Source organism: Diplotaxodon limnothrissa, linkage group LG11 (assembly GCF_057381915.1).
Source record: "Diplotaxodon limnothrissa isolate DT_005_m linkage group LG11, D_limnothrissa_male_GT1.1, whole genome shotgun sequence".
Classification (NCBI taxonomy): domain Eukaryota; kingdom Metazoa; phylum Chordata; class Actinopteri; order Cichliformes; family Cichlidae; genus Diplotaxodon; species Diplotaxodon limnothrissa.
The window spans coordinates 20,657,815-20,676,894 of NC_140606.1; the positions used below are offsets into that span (position 1 = coordinate 20,657,815).

Genomic DNA, 19,080 nt, shown 5'->3' on the forward strand with positions numbered 1-19,080 from the left:
TCCCTCTTTTACGCTCACAGAGCTGATTCAGCATGGATCAGATCTGGGGGTTTAGTTAATCTCACCCTTACCAACGTGCCTGTTAGGAAGGTTTAAGGGATGTTTAAGCCAACACGGCTGGTTTTCTTTATCTGAGCCTTTGGACCCCCAAGTGGTATAGGGCCGAGGAGTGTTTGTTGATTACTACGGGGAGTCTCTGGCGAGACAAAAAAAGTGGGGATAAAGCGTCAGCAAGAAAAAAAGGTTAAAGATTTGTACAGCTTTTTGCAATCTTAGCATCTCTTAATCCAGTGTTCAGCGTCTTTCAGAACCTCACGGGATCAGTCTGAGGGGGGTAAAATACTAAATCTAGACATTTCCAGGAATAAGGCCACATAAAAAAGACAAAACAATAAAAAAAGTGTCATGCGGCGGCTGTGTGAAGGCAAGAGAGGACCCAAATGCACGGCTCTAGACACACGGGGATGAACTCAAAGGCCGGTCTTTATTAACAGGAACATAAGAAGTCATATAAAACTATACTGGGAGCAACTAAAAGCTGAGGCGCTGGGAAGACACGGAAAATGCACACAACCTAGAGGGACGACGCAACACAGAACAAAGGGACACTCTGACATAAATACACAGAAGGTAACGAGGGAAGTGGGAACACACGGGGAACACAGCTGAAGACAATTACTCATGGCCGAGCAGGGAGGACACGAAACTGACGATACTGACACCAAGATGTGGACCTTAAACACAACACAGTACACAGAGATGAGCACGGAGAGAGAGAGGCAGAGAAGAAGGATGAATACGAGGGGATGAGGAGAACACAGAACACATAGGATGGGAACACGGTACCAGAGCAAACACCACAATAAAAACATGGACACAGAGGGAATCCAAATACCAAACCAAACAATCCAATGGACATAAGAAACAAAATACAAAACTACAGAAAAACTAAGAACACTGGGTCAAAATGACCCAGGACCATGACAAAAAGAGAAAAATAAATAAAACAGCTATTTTAACTGACTGACTGAACTACTTTCAATAAAAATTAGAAAGCAAAGCAGATTTTCAGACACAAGCCTCAAAATATGGAGCGCTCCCAGAGAAAAAGAATTTATAGGGTTTATGAAGGTGCTCAAATGAAAATGAACCATAAATTAATCAACAAGTCAAGGGCCAGAAAATAAAGTGAAACTTCTGTTTTCAATTTATTTGTTTTCTTAGATTAATCAAAATTAGGGTCAAGTGGGCCTAGAGTGAGGGGTGGGGTACTTCCTGGACAGGTTACCAGTGTACTACAGGGCTAACCTTCCTTTTTTCATACCAAATATTTTAGTATAAATATTTTTTTAACTTTGCAGTAAGAAATAGTTATAGAATAGTCTCTAACGTCCCATCACAGTGTAACTTTTTCAGCTTGTGGGGATTTCTGTTTGCATTTAAAATGTTACTTTTATTCCTCCTCATGTTTTGCGGGATGTAACCTCGTAACTTTATAGATAATAACATCCTTATATGACTTCATTTACATTATGAACAGTTGGCATGTGTCAGTCAAATGTTCCACATGAAAGGGGAAATTTAATTTTGACTCAGAAGACTATATGATCAACAAAAAAATGACAGTTCTAAGTTAAATGTAAGTACCTTTGCTAACAGATTGCTTTAATGGCTTATTTGAATGTATGATTTCTGTTTTCAATAACTTCAATTACAACTGTAGTTAGAAAAGAGCTGATAGATTATTACTTTGTATTCTCTTCTAGATAAGTCTGACTATCCTGCCTACCTGTCAGACCACTGAGTGTTTTTGCTAAAGATCTCAATATTTTCTGGGGATAGCAATTAGTGGTCATAGAAATAACAGACAAACTAAAAAAAAAAGAGAATCACAACTTTAAAAAGGGATGTGCATTCTGCAAATATGACATGACTGATGGTATTTCTGCTGTCATTCTGGCTTTATGAGTCATGCAACATGGTATTTATAAACTCTCAATTACACATGTACTCTGCTGCTACCAGCCAACATGCAAAAGTGCAGGAACGACTTGGACTGAAATTCATCCAGATATTCTTTTAAGCGCTATAGCTTGTTAGCGAAGCCTATAGCAAGTTTGGTTGCGTGCCGAGGTGTTCCTTATTTCTATTTTTAAGAAATTCAGTAAATGGCTCAATTCGGAAGTCTGCTCAAACTGTGGGAAAAAGTATTAAGAAAGGAGACAGTGGAAGACGAGTGACTGGAAGTTTGGGGAACTCCTCAGGGAATCAGGGTGAATATAGAAGATGAATAGGAGGTAGACTGTGTCACACCGTATAAAAGTATATTGCAGTCAACAAGAAAAAAAAAAGGTTAAAGATTACAAAAAGAAAAATAAATAATAAGACATCACTCTTCTTTCCTTCACTCATGCTCTGAGTATAGAAAACCTCAAAGGCGTTGATCTGACGCCAACAGCTGTCATTAAGAGAGAGAGTAGAAGAGAGAGAGGCTTGTTTTTTGTTGTTTTCTGATATTTTTCCTTTTTTTTGCCTCCTGGTGCTTATTGGTTTAGAGCGGAGGAGGAAGAGGAATGAGGGACAAACACAAACAAAGAGACAAACATCAAAACCGCCGACCTCAAGGGAGCAGCGGCACTCGCTAACGAGCTGTGACAGCAAGAGAAGAAGAGAGAAGGAGATAAAACAGAGGAGAGAAAATAAGGAGAGTGGAGACGAGTGACAACAGTGAGGAGAACGGGGACTAATAAATTAAGAAAACTGAAGAGCATGAAAATTTTAAAATCAGTTTTTAAAACTACTTAAATGTACTTCTGTTAGCACAGACACAACTACCCAATTACCCTCCAAAAAAAGAAAACAAAGCAAACAACAACAAAAAAAGCAAGAATACTTTCCACATAACCTGTATATCAAATATGAATGGAGGCACTCTGATGTTAGGTAAGTAGGTTAAACCAAAAATGCTATAATTTAAAATACTGTCACGTAGGTTAAGGTAATTTAACATTCTGGTGCTTCCAAAATGTGGGAGGCGCAGCTTGAGAAGCAATGTTTACTTATCTAACATTATCAGTTTAACGAAGCTAATTTCTTATCAGTGTGAGACTAATTACTGTTAACCAAAACCTACCATGCATGCCACTTAGATTAAAGAAAATGCACTGATTTGAAACATAATCAAGTCAATTAGTTTTTATAAATGAGGATTCTTTGTCATGCATAAAAGTTAGTCATGGAGTTCCACAGGGTCCTGAGTTCGGACCAATACCTTTTAATTTACACATGGGTCTCTCAGGTAATATCTTTAGAAAACAATGCATACATTTCCAATGCCATGCAGATAACAACCAGTTGTATTTATTTGTGAAGCCAGATGACACAAATCAGTAAAACTATAGGGACGATATGTAATTTACGATGTAATTTACAGGAGGAGCTGAGAACATGCTGTATGAGGAGGATATGTTCTTCAATGTACACATAAAACAAATATACAGGAGTGCCTTCTTTCATCTTCGTAGCATTGTCAAAACTAAACAAAAAATCCTGTCTGAAAGTAATGCTGACAAACTAGTTCATGGATTTATTATGTTGAGGCTGAAATACTCAACTGTAATTCCTCATTATCCGGATCATCTAAAAGTTTCACGAAAAACCCTCAGCTGATCCAAAACACTGCAGTGAGAGTACTAACAGGAAATAGAAAGAGAGATATTTATCCCATATTAGTCTGTTTTAACTAGCTTTTCTTTTTATCTACTTCCCTGTTAAATCCAGAATATATGAACTGAGTTCTTCCTTCACACTGTCACTAAATGCTCACTCATAGGATATCATCTCATTGTTGGGGGTTCATCCTTTAATGCAATATGTTTTTTACCTTACAGTACAAGGGCCTTGAAAGAGCTCTTTGAATAAAGTTGAATTTGAATTCAGCTCAATAAAAAACATTTCTGTTCACGTTAGTCATCTGGAGACCTATGGGAAGTGTAGAGCTTAAAAGTACATGTTTTCATGTGGTATAGACTTGGGCTTTGTATTCAGTTTTATTGTGAAGTCTGAATACATTTAAACGGTTTTATAATTAGTACACAATGGAAAACAGAATAAAACTAAGACTGCTACCTCTATTTGGTGCATTAAACAAAGTAAACAAAGTTACACAAGTAACTATAAATGATTAGTTAACAGTTATAAACAGATGGGTGCCACACTGGTTCTCGTGATTTTATTTAGATATTTTTTAAAGAAGAAAAGAAAGAAAGAAAGAAAGTGTACTTTATTGGTCCCCGTGGGGAAAATCCCTCTCTGCATTTAACCCATTCACTCAGTGAAGCAGTGGGCAGCCACTGGGCGAGCAAAGAAGCATTTACATGGAAGTTTACTACAAATTGTACTTTCAACATTTTTCTGGGTCTTTCAGTACAATCAAGCCTGCAAACAGAGGAGTCAGCCATTAATGGCGATCAAAAATAATACAGGTTTAAGGAACTTTTGTTGGTGTAATTTTGCTACATCCATCTTTAATATACACTCTGTGAACTTCAACTAATGACCAGAAACAACAGAAACTGCAAACATTAAGAGTGCCATCAAAGATCATTTACTGTAATGCTGAGTATCCGTATTCTGCCTCACATCTAAAGCCCGATTGTCTGCACAACTGTTTACTCTCAGTTCAACAGAGCATTCATTTTCATTCACTTTGTGTATGTGAACCACACTGGTTAAGCGTGTCCCACTTTGTATTACATCAACAACAAGAGCGGACTGAGTGATTTGCAGGTCTGAATAGATAATGGATAATATCATCCACCATATAAATCCTGTGTGGTAACACTTTAACACTGATCAAGCTTTCATGTGAGGTCTCACAACAACAAACTGGATAATTTCACTAAAGCAAGTAACATATTAGTTTAAACCTGGGCAGCCTGATTTTGAATTTAGACACACATAAAAACAAACAAACAAAACCTCTTCAAATTTATTGCCCACAGTCTCAATAAACAGCAATAAAAATTAAGTGGTTTTTAAGCTGTAAAACGTAGGTGTGCTTTTGTTAAACTGATCCAGACTTTCTAATGTAAGATTTTACAATGAGACATGACCACCAGCTATTGCAGTGGAAGAAAACAAATGTCACCTTATACAGAGCAAAGTTTATCTTAAGAAAAATCAAGAGAAGAGACAAATTCAAAAAAGAAGAGAGCAGAAAATTAGAGTGGATTGAGACAAGAAAAGCAGAAAGGGGAGAAGAGGGGATGCAAATCATCCAAACAGAAGCAAAGAGGCAAAAAGAGGAGAAAGATTATAAAAAAGTATGGAAAGGAAACAGCGCTCAATGGGAGAGGGGAGAGACAGAGAGGCAGGCAACAGATCATTCAGTTCACGCACCTAATTTCTTGCTCAACACTTGTTTTTATGACTAACTGCACACTCAGTCAGAGACTTTGATCAGTTTGACTGAAGTTCACATGAAATCACAAAGAACTGACTTCACTGCCACCACTGACAGCAACAACAACAGGTGCATCCCAGAGAGACAGAAAAACTGCCAGATTCTAACTCACCTTCATCCTCATCGTTGGCCGTGACGGTGATGAGGACGAAGCCGACCTCCTTGTCTTCCTCCACGCTCACCTCATACACCGGTTGGGCAAATGCCGGGGCGTTGTCGTTCACATCGGTGACGAAGATCCTGACATAGGCTGTGTCTGAGTCAAAGTTGGACGGAGGCTTTGCTCAGGAATATAATTTCAACGTATCCAAACACATGCAAGACTCTCTAGACTTTCGTTTTATAAGGTCTGCAAATGATCTCTTTTATATTAATTGGACTGCAGGCCTTCTCTCTGATTGTGCGTTACCTGTGTTAGGCTGGCCCTGCTGGCCTTGTCGGGCCGACTCCGAGCCGTCCTGTGACTGCACCTCTATCAGATATGAAGCTTTCTGCTCACGGTCAAAAGAGGCTCGAGTGAAAATGATCCCACTGTGGGAGTCAATGCTGAAGAACTGAGAGTCCCCACTTTCATCCTTCAGGATCACATAGTGGATCTGAAGAACACAGAGAGATGCAGTGAAGCAGAAAAAGAACAGGAAGTAGAATATCATTAACGATCAGTACAGACGTTTCTCACCATCCCGTGCAGACCAGAGTCCAGATCAGTGGCTGACACCTGAGCCACAGACGTGCCCATCTGCGCTCCTTCGGGAACCGTGGCCTCATAGGTGGACGACAGAAAGAAAGGAACGTTGTCGTTCACGTCTGAGGGGGAAAAAAACAAAAAGAAACAGTAGAAAAAAATATCCTTTATTTTCCCACATTCATATTTTTTTGTTGTTGAAGGATCTGGCAAAAGAACACATACAGCCTGTCATGTCCATGAAAGCTGATTAAAGTGGATTAAAAACAGACAGAGAAAGAAAATGCTAGAAGGAATGGAAAAGTGAGCAGGAAATAAACAAAGACAGAAAGAAAGAACAAGCAAGACAGAAGGCAAAGAGACAGAAATAAGATTGGATTTTTAGAACAGCAGTAAAGGAGATTAAAAAGTAAAGATGAATTACAGTGTAATAAAGCAGAAAGAGACAAAAAGGCAAAATTAAAAAAAAAAGTCCATCAGAAAGTGAAGCTGGACTATGTCTACCCTCACTAATGAAAACTGAGTTATTAGTGAGGAATTATCCTCCAAACACCCTGAAGAGTCCACAAAGCAGCTTGTCAGCTCACTTTCAAGCTCCGCTAAGCCAATTACAGCGTCCGATGTGGGTTTGTTCAAAGCCAATCAAAGTCAGGAAGTGTTTTCTCCTCTTTCCTTCTCTCCACCCGCCTACAGATGCTGTTTGGGAAATGAGTCACTGTTAAAGGGAGACGGCATGGAGCTGACACCACCGGTCGCTTCTGTTTTCTTCTTTTTCTGCCAGAAACGACCCTGGATATGAACCGCACTTCATTAATCTTTCTCTTCTCGTCATTTCCTCCAGCTTGTCTCTCATTACACCCGAGTTTCTGTTGCTCACCAACGGCTTCTTTACATTTGATGGTCAGAGCTCTGCTACTCATTTTAAAGTCCTTGTAATGGCAACTTTTAAACCACTAAATACTTTGCTTTGTTCATCAATATAGCATATTTAGAATTGTGAACATATCTATCAATATGCAAATAAGTCAATATCTCATCTTTGAGACTCACTCACACTGAGTGCATATAGCCAACAGGGGCCTTGTACTATTTAAATGAAAGAGCTGTAAGTTGATTGGTTACCTGTACAAACCTATGGGACTGAATCCACGTTTTTGACTAGCAGTCTGGCTAAAGGAGTTGAAAATGTTTGACCCTTAACCATACAAACTCACCTGTCACATTAACATAGACCGTGGTAAAGGAGGCGAGCGGCACAGCAGCGACATTCTGCACGCGCACTCTGAGCGTGAAGAAGCGCGTCGTCTCATAGTCGAGGTTCTCGGCTACCAGGATGGACGCCGAGCCGTCGGCCCGGTTTGGTTTCATGTAGAACCGCACTGGCATGTTGGTCTCCGGTACCTGACCCTCCTCCAGGTTGTAGGTCACCCTGGGGTCGCCGAGGGGAGATGTTGCCTTGATGGTCTGTTGACAGAGGGAAAAGAACAAAAGATATGTTTTTGTATCCAAAAGAACCAGCGTCTGCTTGCACATTATGACTGTGTGCGCCTGAGCTTCCTAATGTCACGGCTTTTCCTCATCACTTTGTGTGTGTCGCTTTTCCACTGAAAAAGGGGCAGAGTGATTTGAAAAGCAGAAGAAAAACTTGACAGGAAATGACACTGTGAAATATACTGATGTCATGCACACCAAGGGACAGCAAGCGTGAGCTGGCCATTGAGACTTCACAGACATGGTGGATTATACAGAACTTACCTTTGTAGTGAGGGAGAGACTGAAATTCAGATTTGAAATTCTCTCATGGTACAAACATATTTCTCACATGAGAAAGACCCTTGAAAAATAGTTGATAGCATCAAACTTGTCAAACTAGTAACTTGCTTTTCTATGTTTTCCATCTTTTCCACATTAAATATCTTGGTATCTTATTTTTATTTACCTGCGTTGATCCTCAGTAATGATCACTGTCAAGGGTGTTTCAGTGTTAAAGTACAAAGTCGGAGACTGCAGGAGTCTTGGGGACATCCTTTGAGGATCATGTGATGGATTTCAAAAGTGACTGCTGCTCAAATATTCCAGATACATTAATGAGTTATAGAGTTCTCATCAATGCTAAAGCAAAGTATCCAGCTTGCTTTGATTATCAGAGAGGGAATTATGTGGCTAATCCCAGCTTCCGTGTTGAATTGTGTATCATTTATTAATTGCTAGTAAATATATTTATGTTATTATTTATTTTAAATGAGCACCACCAAAACAAATAACTTGCTTCTCAGGTAGCTGGAAAATCTCATTTAAAATTCCTTTGCCTATTGTAACTAATATAAAAAAACATCTTTGGGTGGAAAGTTCCAACTTACTCTCACCCCAGGGTGTCAATTCATGCTTTTCTTTTAGATTGAACTGGCCATTCAGAAATATGCACAAGGTGTCCTTTGGCTTAAGTGCCAAGGTGTAAGTGCTTACAGCAGAATGGAGAGTGAGAGACAAAGGTCCTCTTTAAAGAGTGTCAAAGTCTGCATTATGAGCTTGGATGAGCGACATCCCTGAGACTTGGGGTATTTATGATATGCCTGAACATACAGAAGTATATAGAGGACAAAATACTGTGGAAGTTGTTAGACCTTTATGTCTGAGCTTTATGGAGAAGTTTAGAACCAAGCTGTCATGATTTGAGTACACAAACCTCAGTTTGTGTTCACAAATCAGTGTTCAAGTTAGAATTGCGAAGAATGCAGCTTCTGATACAAGTACTAGAAGGCGGCATATGGGAGAAAATATATAAATGCAAGATCTATAAAAGATATCTAAAAGAAATGCTGCAAGATAAGAGATTGCAGAAGACGAATGTAGGTTTGCTCAGATCTGATGTCATGCCTTTGGGTCTTAAAATCCAGTTTGAAGAGTTTTAAAAGTTTTAAAAATGTGTGTATTTTTAAACAACCTTTAATATTAACTGGCAACACTGTTTTTGTGAAATTCAGTGTTGTTATATGTAGCCTGGTATTTGGAGTTCTTTTTACAAGTGCATCTTTTTCAAAAGCAAGCAGAGTTGGTCGTTTCTGACTAGAATAGGAACAGAGATCATCACTCAGACAGATTACATGCAGTGCCGACAGAATAAAAGATATCCCATATACAGACACTGGAAACTCATCTTCTCAAACCTCTGTTTACTCCTTTTGGGCTTCAAGTTTATAGAGACAGACTTATCTCCATTTCTGAAGCAGTTACTCCCACATTGCGTTATAATCCGTCAAAGGCAGAAGCCAAAGAAGAGTCTGTACTGGTTCATGATGACATCATGTTATCACACAGCTGCTCGTGTCGACAACGAGGTCGTACATCTTTATAACAGCTCCAACGGCTTCCAGATCTTTAAACTATAACACTCACCAGAAAAATGACACCCTAAAATACACAACTACATTTCAAAGAATGCGACGTTTTAACGGCCAGAGGTGCAACTCAGTCCTTCTATGGAAATAAAGCTCTCATGGTGAAAACTTTCCAAAATACCCAAAAAGGATTCGGTTTCTGCTTTGTTGATGTTTGTCCTTTTTGTGTTTTTTTAAAATAAAATATGTGTCTGGATCAGAGTGTGTTGTCCTGAGCTGTTCTTCTACCAGCAGCAGAGCTTTTAAGACTTGTGTTATGCTCCTGGCAGTAGACTAAACTGACCTTAGAGTGAGAAAGTGTGTATGTGTGTGTATTTATGTCCTCAGGGAAATGGAGTCATAAATCTGTTTACACAGTCACATTGTGGAGATATTGCTCCTTTCGGGCACAGAAATTAAATCATTAAACCTTATTACTATAAACCTCTTGCTTATGTTCAGAATGAGTTCAGGTTTAGGTTAAGGTCATAGTTAGGTTAAGTTGGAAGGAAATGCACAAAAAGTCAGTATAATGTCCTTTGAAGTGATGGAAATACGGTGTGTGCTATTGTCCTTCCTGACCGCACACTCCCCACTTTGCCAAGGAGGGGCTGTATTTTCCATGGCTGAGTGATGCCACCTCATTTTACAGTAAGCTATGACCTGGATTGTTAGACACACACACACGCGCGCATGAATTTCCAGTTAATTGACTCACTCTGATTTTTACCACCACAGTTTTTGTTCACTAAAGTGTAAAGGGGCTCATTTATTTAGATTGTAACTTCAGCTAAGATTCCTGTGTCCACTCAGCTGCAAATAAAATATGTCAGGTGGTCTCGGTAGCAAGCTGCGAAGAGGGTCATTGTACGAGTAACAGCAGTTAATATGGAAGCATTCTTGTATCATTAAAGCAGGAGTTTTGAACTGTTGGACAGAAAAAATGCAATATGACCTGTTTAATTAGCAGTTTTTCTGGTATTAATAATTAATGATGATGAAATATGCTTTTTTTTTTTAAATCTTCCTACAACGACATGACTGAAAAATCAAGGAGAAAGCAAGGGCTGTCTATGCCTGCTAAGATCCTGCAGGCAGATGAGTGGGAGAGAAAAGGTTGCTGACGACCACTTACGAATAAATCTTTTCTTAATTCAGTGTAACGGTGCATCTGTCAGCCTGACCGCCACATCTATAAATGGTTCCGTAAAATGGCCACTATAAATATAAAGTACAGTCAGTACAGAATCATTTAACCCCTTTAGTTCAGGACATGGTGGCTTCGAGCAAAGACTGAAAGCAGGGGAGAACCTATCTCAGCTCCAGTGTAAGGACAAAAATCACCTCTGAACAACCGTCGCCCTTGTCGTCACTTCCACAAGAGGTAACATGTTTCCCCTGAGTGAGAAATGCTGTCTGCCACTTCAAACACTGAAACCCTTTCAGCCCTCAGACCCAGTGACCACAGCAGCTCCAACAGTCTCAATCTAATGCATTTACCAACTACTTAGTATGCTGGGATGACTACACACTCTCACACAGAGAAAAACACTTAATTCTAACATTTAATTCTTGCATGCTTGTATTTGCATGCATCCCTGTTCTGCAAATATTATTGCCACTGTGCTACTTCTCTACTACCTTTCAGACCATCTATCATGCAGTCTTCCTCCACTTCATCTCCATCTTATCCAGATTGCAGAACATCTCAACCGAAGCCACTTCAAGTCATTTGCTAACTGTGTTCCACTACAACTGTCTGAACTCCGGGGGTTCCCATCTCTATTTCCTACTTTTCATATCATCTGCTCTAAGATGTGGATTTTCATCAGAATCTATTAACCGAAAAGAATTTTATGTTACACGCTGTTTCTCCAATTAATTTCATCTTTACTTCCAAACGATCTCTCCTTATTATATTGATTTTTAACTGATGAGTATAAAATTGACATTTAATCCATTTTGCTTTCCTGCAGCAGTTATAAAGGACAGATGAGACTCTGACTTTCTTGTTTGGTTTTTCCATTGGTAGTCTCTTAAAAATTTTAAACAGGATGTTAATCTAAAATCTCACAAACAGCCCGAGATGAAGGCATCCGGTTTCAGGTGAAGAGTTGCGCGAGGGTATGTTAGTGGAGCGTGGCTCAGCCTCACAGCAGGCCGAAGCAGCAGAGTGTATGGAATCAGGACTAATGAGAAATCATCTCATTAGACATCAGTGCAGCGTGCTGAAGTTAAGCTGATCAGTGTCTGCCTTCCTCTCCCACACAGATTAATGCCCGTGGAGATATCGCAGCAGATCGCTCTCAGCTGGTGCGGCTGGTGCTGAGAATGATTCAGCAGCTGGAATACAGATTGCCCTGTCAGCTTCAAATGCTAACAGTTAGCAGTCAGCTGAAAAGGGTAAGGTGGGGTCATCAGGGTTGGTGTGTGTGTTTGTAGGGGTCTGCTCCATTTTTTGATGCTTACATGTGGTAATTACACTTTTAATGGCTCCTTTGCTTATTTATCTGGGAAATAACATAATTAGTGTTTCTGCCTCGTGTGTTTCATGTCTTATTATCTCATTTATCAGCCCGTCACGTGGGTAGCCTTATTAAACTGATACAAATCAGCCGAAAGAAAGAGATGGACGGTTTCTTCCAACGCCCCCCCCCCCCCCCCCCCCCCCCAACCCCCCACCCCCCACTGTGCTCTCTGTTATCATATTCCCTGTGTTTTCTGGAGCTGAATTCAAAATGTAGTTGTTCTCGTTTGCATATTTTTCTAATAAAATGAACCAAAATACCACACTGTAGAATTGCCCATGCTGACATTTAACATGAGTGATTACATAGAAGGTTCTCTGGCCCATATGCCCGATGGCGACTGGATTGTTTATCTGCAGTCTTTCATAATGAAAATATGGTGATATGAAAAGGCAGACAACTGTCCATCCCTATTGCACGCTATTCAAAAAACTGCAATGCACACAGGTCAGAAATTCCTTCATTTTGTGTGATACTGCAATACATCAGACATATTCTCTTTTATCAGATGCTTGAAATGAACTTCTTTTTATACTTTCCAAATGATTTTTAAGCATCAGTGGATAGCTAGAAGATAGATTTTAAGGTAAATCTAAGAGAATATTTAAAGTCATTTGTGGCCATGAGAGAAAGTGTTTGCATAAGAGCGAACACTAAAAACATCAACAGGATGAGGAAGAAAACAAGAGGAAATCAGCTGATGAGGAGGCCTATTATAACATGCGACTCTCACACACATAAGCAGGAGATGACTTCAGCTTATTGATATGGAGATTTAATATACGCGCGCACGCAGAGCATCTTCCACCTCTGCAGCGGCTCCCTCCCTCTGCCTTGTTAACAATGTGATTAACAGACCTTATTAAGGCTGCTAAATTTAAAACAACAGTTCCTCCTCAGCGCAATTAACACCGCAGGGGAGACAAAGGAGGGAGGAGGAAGAGAGGGAGGAGACATTTCAGCCTTCCATTGTTTTGTATATGTAGCCAGGTTTGGGTAACTTAACATATTTGTCCACTGAATTTATTGCTCATAAAACATTATGTATACATGGTTTCAACATGCAGACAGATGATTCTCAGTTGATCACAGTTTTTTGTTTTTCCTTTGCCAGTATTTTGTCCAACAGTTGTGCATCTGGGCTCAGCTTTCAGGTAATACTTTTTGACAGGGAGAGCGTAGTGGAAAGATTCAGCCTTTTCTAGAGGAATGAAAAATGAAGGAGATGAAACATTGATGAAGGGAGAAAAATCTCACTCCCACAGTTAATTTGAACAAAACAAGACACATTCAACAAGGAACACATTCGTGTAAAGTGTATTCTTTCAGATGCAACTGTATCATCTGATTAAAGGAGAAAGCTCGTGTTATTTTATATTTCTCCTACTGTCAACATAAAAAGACTAAAATCCACACAGCCTTTTTTTTAATCCATCTTTCAGTACCATAAAGCTTTCCTTTCCCTAATTTAGCACCCCTCTTCACTTCTTCTCACTGCATCATACAGCCTCTGTCAGGTTAAAGACAATAATTAAACGTCTGTTTTTCTGAGGTGATAGGAGTCCATTGTGACGCTCCGACAGCAGGTGTAATTTTCTTGCTCTGCTCAATCATCTCTGACAGATGGAGCTGTGGGTGGGAACCCCAATCACCATCATCGTCTTTTCAGCGAAAACACGGTGTCGAAAAGAAGCACAACAACACGCGAACACACACAGGATTACACTTACCCTCCAACTATTTGAAAACTGACTAACCTCCATGAAATCGAGCAGCTGGAGGGTAAAAACTCCTCTACCTTCTAAACCATCAGCTTAGGAATAGGAAGCAAATTAGGATGGAGGGATCAAAAGAGGAAAAAAAATCACCAGAGGTATACAAGCAAAGTGTGTGTGCATTTGTGCGTGTGTGTGTGTGTGTGTGTGTGTGTGTGTGTGTGTGTGTGTGTGTGTGTGTGTGTGAGATTGCAGTGAGTCAGGTGAGACAGACTCGGGGCTGGTTTGTTGTTTGCTCGGCAGAAAATATTTAGAAGTGCTCGGTTAAACGTGCTGACACAGAGAGAGAGGGATGGATGAGCTGGAAAGTGAGGAGAGAGGGATGAAGAAGAAGAAAGAGTATCTCTAGCCTCCTCGGGGTGCTGTGCACAGACGTGAAGCAGGATGTAAATGAAATAGAACTCTTTTACTGCTGCAGGAGGGTGACTGAGTTTAAATATTTCTCCATTTTTACGAGTCATCCCCTTTTCTCGCCCATGTCACCTCCGAGCTCTTAGGGCTACTGATACTGATGAAAAGAAACGCGTGCTTCAGTTCCCAGACCGGCACCTTTTCAGTCATACATTCACAAGCCACTTTGTTATGTACACCTGTTCAAATGCTCATTAATGAACATATCTAATCAGCCAAACTGGCAGCAGATATGCTCACGATGACCCGTAGAAGCTCAAACCAAGCATCAGAGTGAGGAAGAAAGGTGATTTAAGTGACTTTGAACGCCAGACTGGATGGTCTGATTATTTCTGAGATTATTTCTGAAATTACTGATTATTTCAGAAACTGCTGATCCACTGGGATCTTCCCACACACATAAGTCAGAGGAGACTGGCCAGACTGCTTTGGTAAGAAGTCAACAATAACTCCAATAGTAACACGTAATACAACGGATAGGCTATAGGAGCAGAAGACCACACTGGGGTCCACTCCTGCCATCTAAAAACAGCAAACCAGGGACACAATTTGCACTGACTCACCAACATTGAACAATATAAGATTGGAAAAAAACCCCTTCTCTTCTGATGAGTCTCGATTTCTGCTGTGACATCAGAGTCCATGAGTCCATCCTGCCTTGTATCAGCGGTTCAGGCTGGTGGTGTTGTAATGTTGTGGGGAGAATTTTCTTTGCACACATTGCATCACTTAAACACCAAAGCATACCCAAGTATTTTTGCTGACAATGGGCATCCCTTTAACAAGGAAGCACACCATGTCACGAAGCTCAATCCATCTCAAAAAATGGTTTCTTGAAAAGTGAAAGTTGAATGTTTTTTAGTTATCATTTTACCATTTCAGGGCTCAATGTTCTCATCATAAACTCACCACTATCTTGGCATCTCGGACGGTGTTTTCCGGCACAGTGACCCAGTATTCGGACTGCTCCCACTGTGGTGGCTGATTGTGGACGTTTGTGATGATAACAGTCAGCTCCACTGAGCTGCTGCGGTTCCCTCCATCTGAGGCCACAATCTGCTGGTTGATTCTGGATGTCTGCAAAGAGATGAACAGGGAGTAATTAAGATCAAGGAACTCGTGATTCTGATCAGAACATTTTCGTTTTAACAAGTTTTACCAAACAAATAAGGGTGTTTGCTATTTAGATTTGATTTGCCTTTAAAACTTGGTCTTGTTATCTTCAAAATCAAATTTTAATGATCAAGTAGCTCTTTGATAGTTCAGAAAGACCAAACACTTGTAAAAATTGTAAATAGTTGAGCAGAGAAAGAAAGAAAATATTGATCCTTTAGTTTGTTTGCAAAAAGTGAATCAAGAAGTGGGTAGGGATACATTTTCCTTTGCTAAATTATTGACTGAAGTGCTGCTAAAAAGAAAATGAGAGGCAGAGAGAAGAAGAACAGAAAGGAGATGACAGTGACAAAAGAAGAAGAACAGTAGGCATCATTCATCGCCGACGTTAGCTTAACAGACGGATTCGCTTCATTATGGATTTTCAGTTTGACATTGTAAGATTGTACTGAAGAGAAATCAGACACACATAATGATGACAACCATTAAAGATTTAAAACAACAGTCTGTTTGATGCAACTTTCATTCCTCACGCAGTGGAAACATCAGAGCAGCTGTTGCTGTTGGAAATAACTTTGACCTTGTGACCTCATAATATCCCAGTTGTGTTTAATTTTTTGCATTGCCTTGTTTACATGCTGAGGATATGCTTTTATGTGCATATTATCCAGCTTATTACATTTATTCATTATTAAAACAATGTTTTTGTGTTGTGATATGGCCCACCGTCTGTGCTTTCATGGAAATAGCACAAGGTCATCATAGCTGGACAGGGTTTAAATAGATTTAGGGTGACATTTACAATTGGATTGGGGTGGCTTGGAAGCTGTTGGGGTGAACAAAGTGCATAACCGCTGTGCTTGAATACCCTCCCTATAAGCCACTGTTTCAGAGAATTATAGGTCCATTTCCAAAATCCGGCATTAGTGAAAACTACTAATGATACTTATGCACTTAGATAATGGTTAATATTACATTTGAATCCTGCTAGACTTATCTCCAACGTCTGATACCACTAATCATACCATTCTTTTTAACAGATAACAGAACTGTGGTGGTATCAATTCAATTCAATTTTATTTATATAGCGCCAAATCAAAACAACGGTCACCTAAAGTGATAACTCATCATCATCAGTGCCTTGCTCTCAAATGGTTTTCATCATACTTATCTGACACATATGTTAGAATTCATATATATGCACCTATGGAGTGAAATGCGCCTCAAACGTGTTGCAAATGTATAGGACATGATTTACAAATGTGTACAATGAATTGGTGTGCAACTTTTAAGGACTCAGGAGCTCATGCCTCGATCCGCACACAAACACGAAGCATTCTGACCACACGTAAAACTACTTTACAAATGCATACATCCCGACCTGAATAAATACTATTCATTTACGCACAACCTAGTAAGTTCGTCTTCCGATAATTTTAGGTTTCAAAAACCTTTCTGTGCGTATCCTAAAACTACACGTAACATCTCACAGAGATACTCACAAATCAAGTCGCATTCCACATGGGGCTTTGAGACAAATTTCAGCTGTAAGATGCATTCAAGTCCCAGTGTAAAACTGGGACATCTGTGTTTTCACTGCATACGTGGCATTCTCTCTCTTTTTCCCCCAAATAAGTAGGATGTTTCTTTTTCTAAATAAACAAAATAGCTCGTAACCTGTTTATTAGAAAACATGTTACAGTTACAGACTGTACTCTGCCACATGCTGAAATATTCAGGATCATTCATTATGCTAACATTAATGTTAGCCTACTTTCATTAAAGAATGGTAAGATTATCATCAGTGTTATTCCACCTGGATTATATCTACATTCAAAATATACAGAGATTAGTTCGCATATACTCACTGCAGAGGATGATACACAGTGATGCACAATCATGGTGTCCCCCCATCTGCAGCTGAGCATGAGTGACTTTTCCCACTTTTTCCAGCAGATTATTTCAACCATATATAAACCTCTATTCAGACTGTGAAGTAATTTGTAACTGTGTGTTTTGAAAGTGCTAATAGTGTTATTATTATAATTCTAACCCTTATTGTAGAGATTGGATCTTGCATCTAGTTCACTGTCTGTAATTTGTTGCAGGGAGTCAAAGCACAAAACATTGCTCTTTTTGAGGATGGTGTTCATTTCCAGGAAGTTTTAGCAATTTGTGAGAATGAAATGAGACATTTTTGATATGAGAAGTAATTTTGTAAGTGTGGACACTTGCAGACATTGCATCATGCTGCAGCATGAAGAGGCTGCTGATGTGCTTCTGACCTGAGAGATTGGGTGGTTGACATAAATCCACCCAGTGCTGGGGTTGATGTGCAGGTAAGCCGGCTTCTGTCTGGACAGTGAATAGGTGATTGCCGCGTTGCTCCCCTGGTCATCGTCATGAGCTGCTGCTCGCAGGAAACTAGTTCCAACTGGAGTGTCTTCTCTCAGAAAGTCTGACAGGGAAAACATCAGCTGTCATATGGGGAGCGAAGTTCTACTAGCACCAGTTTGAGTTACTGCAACTCCTACTACTATTACAGGAACCGCTATGGTGAAACACTGTGTATGTCTAAAGCACGAATACCCAAATCATTACAGTTGACTGAAAGCAGTGTAACATTATGTTCTGTGTTGGTAAGCAGGTATTATAATAATGGAAACACAACATTGTGCCGGATCAGCAGTCTGTCACCTCATTTTGTCATTTCTGGGTCTCACTGTGCAAAGTCAACAGATGCATTTTTAAATTTAAGAACATAACCTCCAATCCTGCTGACTGTGATGTGTGTCAGCGCTGATCAGACAACAAAAACAACGAGCAGCGACGAGGTGCATTTGCCTCTGTAAGACTGCATTTCAAGCATTATGTCAATAATAATGTCCTTTTCACAGTCACGGGTCTCACTGGATACATTTCAGCTGAATAATCACATCAGATCCTGCTGAGTCTAATGTGTGTCACAGAAAAACAACCAAAACCAGCAGGTGGAGCAAACACAGGATTTTCCTTTCAGGGTTCACTTTGACAAACAAAGAATCTTACATCACCATGGTGAATTTCTTTTGTTTATATTATGCCAATTAACATTAATAGTAAGATATTTTGCTGTTAGCATCATTCTCAATACACAAAATGATTTCATATTCTTTTTAGATTTTTTTCTCTTTGTTGTACTTCACATCGATTTATGTGATTGATAGTTGTGGAATTGCTTTTTTCTTTATTAAATGTAAATCTATGTCATATTCATATGGTTCTTGTTGCTACTCCTATCTTGCTTGGTTACACTTAAAACAGCCCAGAGTTATAACAGGTACCAGGGAACCCGAGCCCTGTTTAGTTCTACAACCAGAATTTACAAGCAGAAGTGATGTTTTACATTCATTTATTGAAGTTTCAGTTTGTGCCTCTTTTCATAAAGTTGTTCATATCAACTGTAAATATGACAACACTTAACATAAACATGGTCTGGGTTTGCATTACCAACCCAAAAGATAGCTGGTGATTGTGTTGTCTCCTTAAGCAGAAAATCTTTGCACTGAAATACATGTTGGTAATGATGTATGGATAACTAAGAAAAGTCTAAACAAGCTCAAGATTTCCAGCTCATTTCCATAATTTGTAAAGGAACCCCCCCCCATAACACATACACACTCACAACTGCTAAATAAATGCATGTCCCAGAAACATTTCAATCTGCCTCTTAAATAGTTAATGAGAC

The 19,080-nt window shown here is 39.6% G+C and overlaps 1 protein-coding gene across 1 annotated transcript in view; it reads right to left on the bottom strand.

Annotated features, from left to right (window-relative positions):
* LOC146622661 (neural-cadherin) overlaps positions 1 to 19,080 on the bottom strand; it is a 143,260-nt gene that overhangs the window by 40,278 nt on the left and 83,902 nt on the right. Inside the window, exons 11-16 of the mRNA XM_085365327.1 lie at positions 17,639 to 17,811; positions 15,150 to 15,317; positions 7,364 to 7,613; positions 6,144 to 6,271; positions 5,874 to 6,060; positions 5,577 to 5,720 (exon numbers count right to left, since the gene is read on the bottom strand). Coding sequence (XP_085221453.1) covers positions 5,577 to 5,720; positions 5,874 to 6,060; positions 6,144 to 6,271; positions 7,364 to 7,613; positions 15,150 to 15,317; positions 17,639 to 17,811 — 1,050 coding nt within the window. The remainder of the gene's footprint in view (positions 1 to 5,576; positions 5,721 to 5,873; positions 6,061 to 6,143; positions 6,272 to 7,363; positions 7,614 to 15,149; positions 15,318 to 17,638; positions 17,812 to 19,080) is intronic.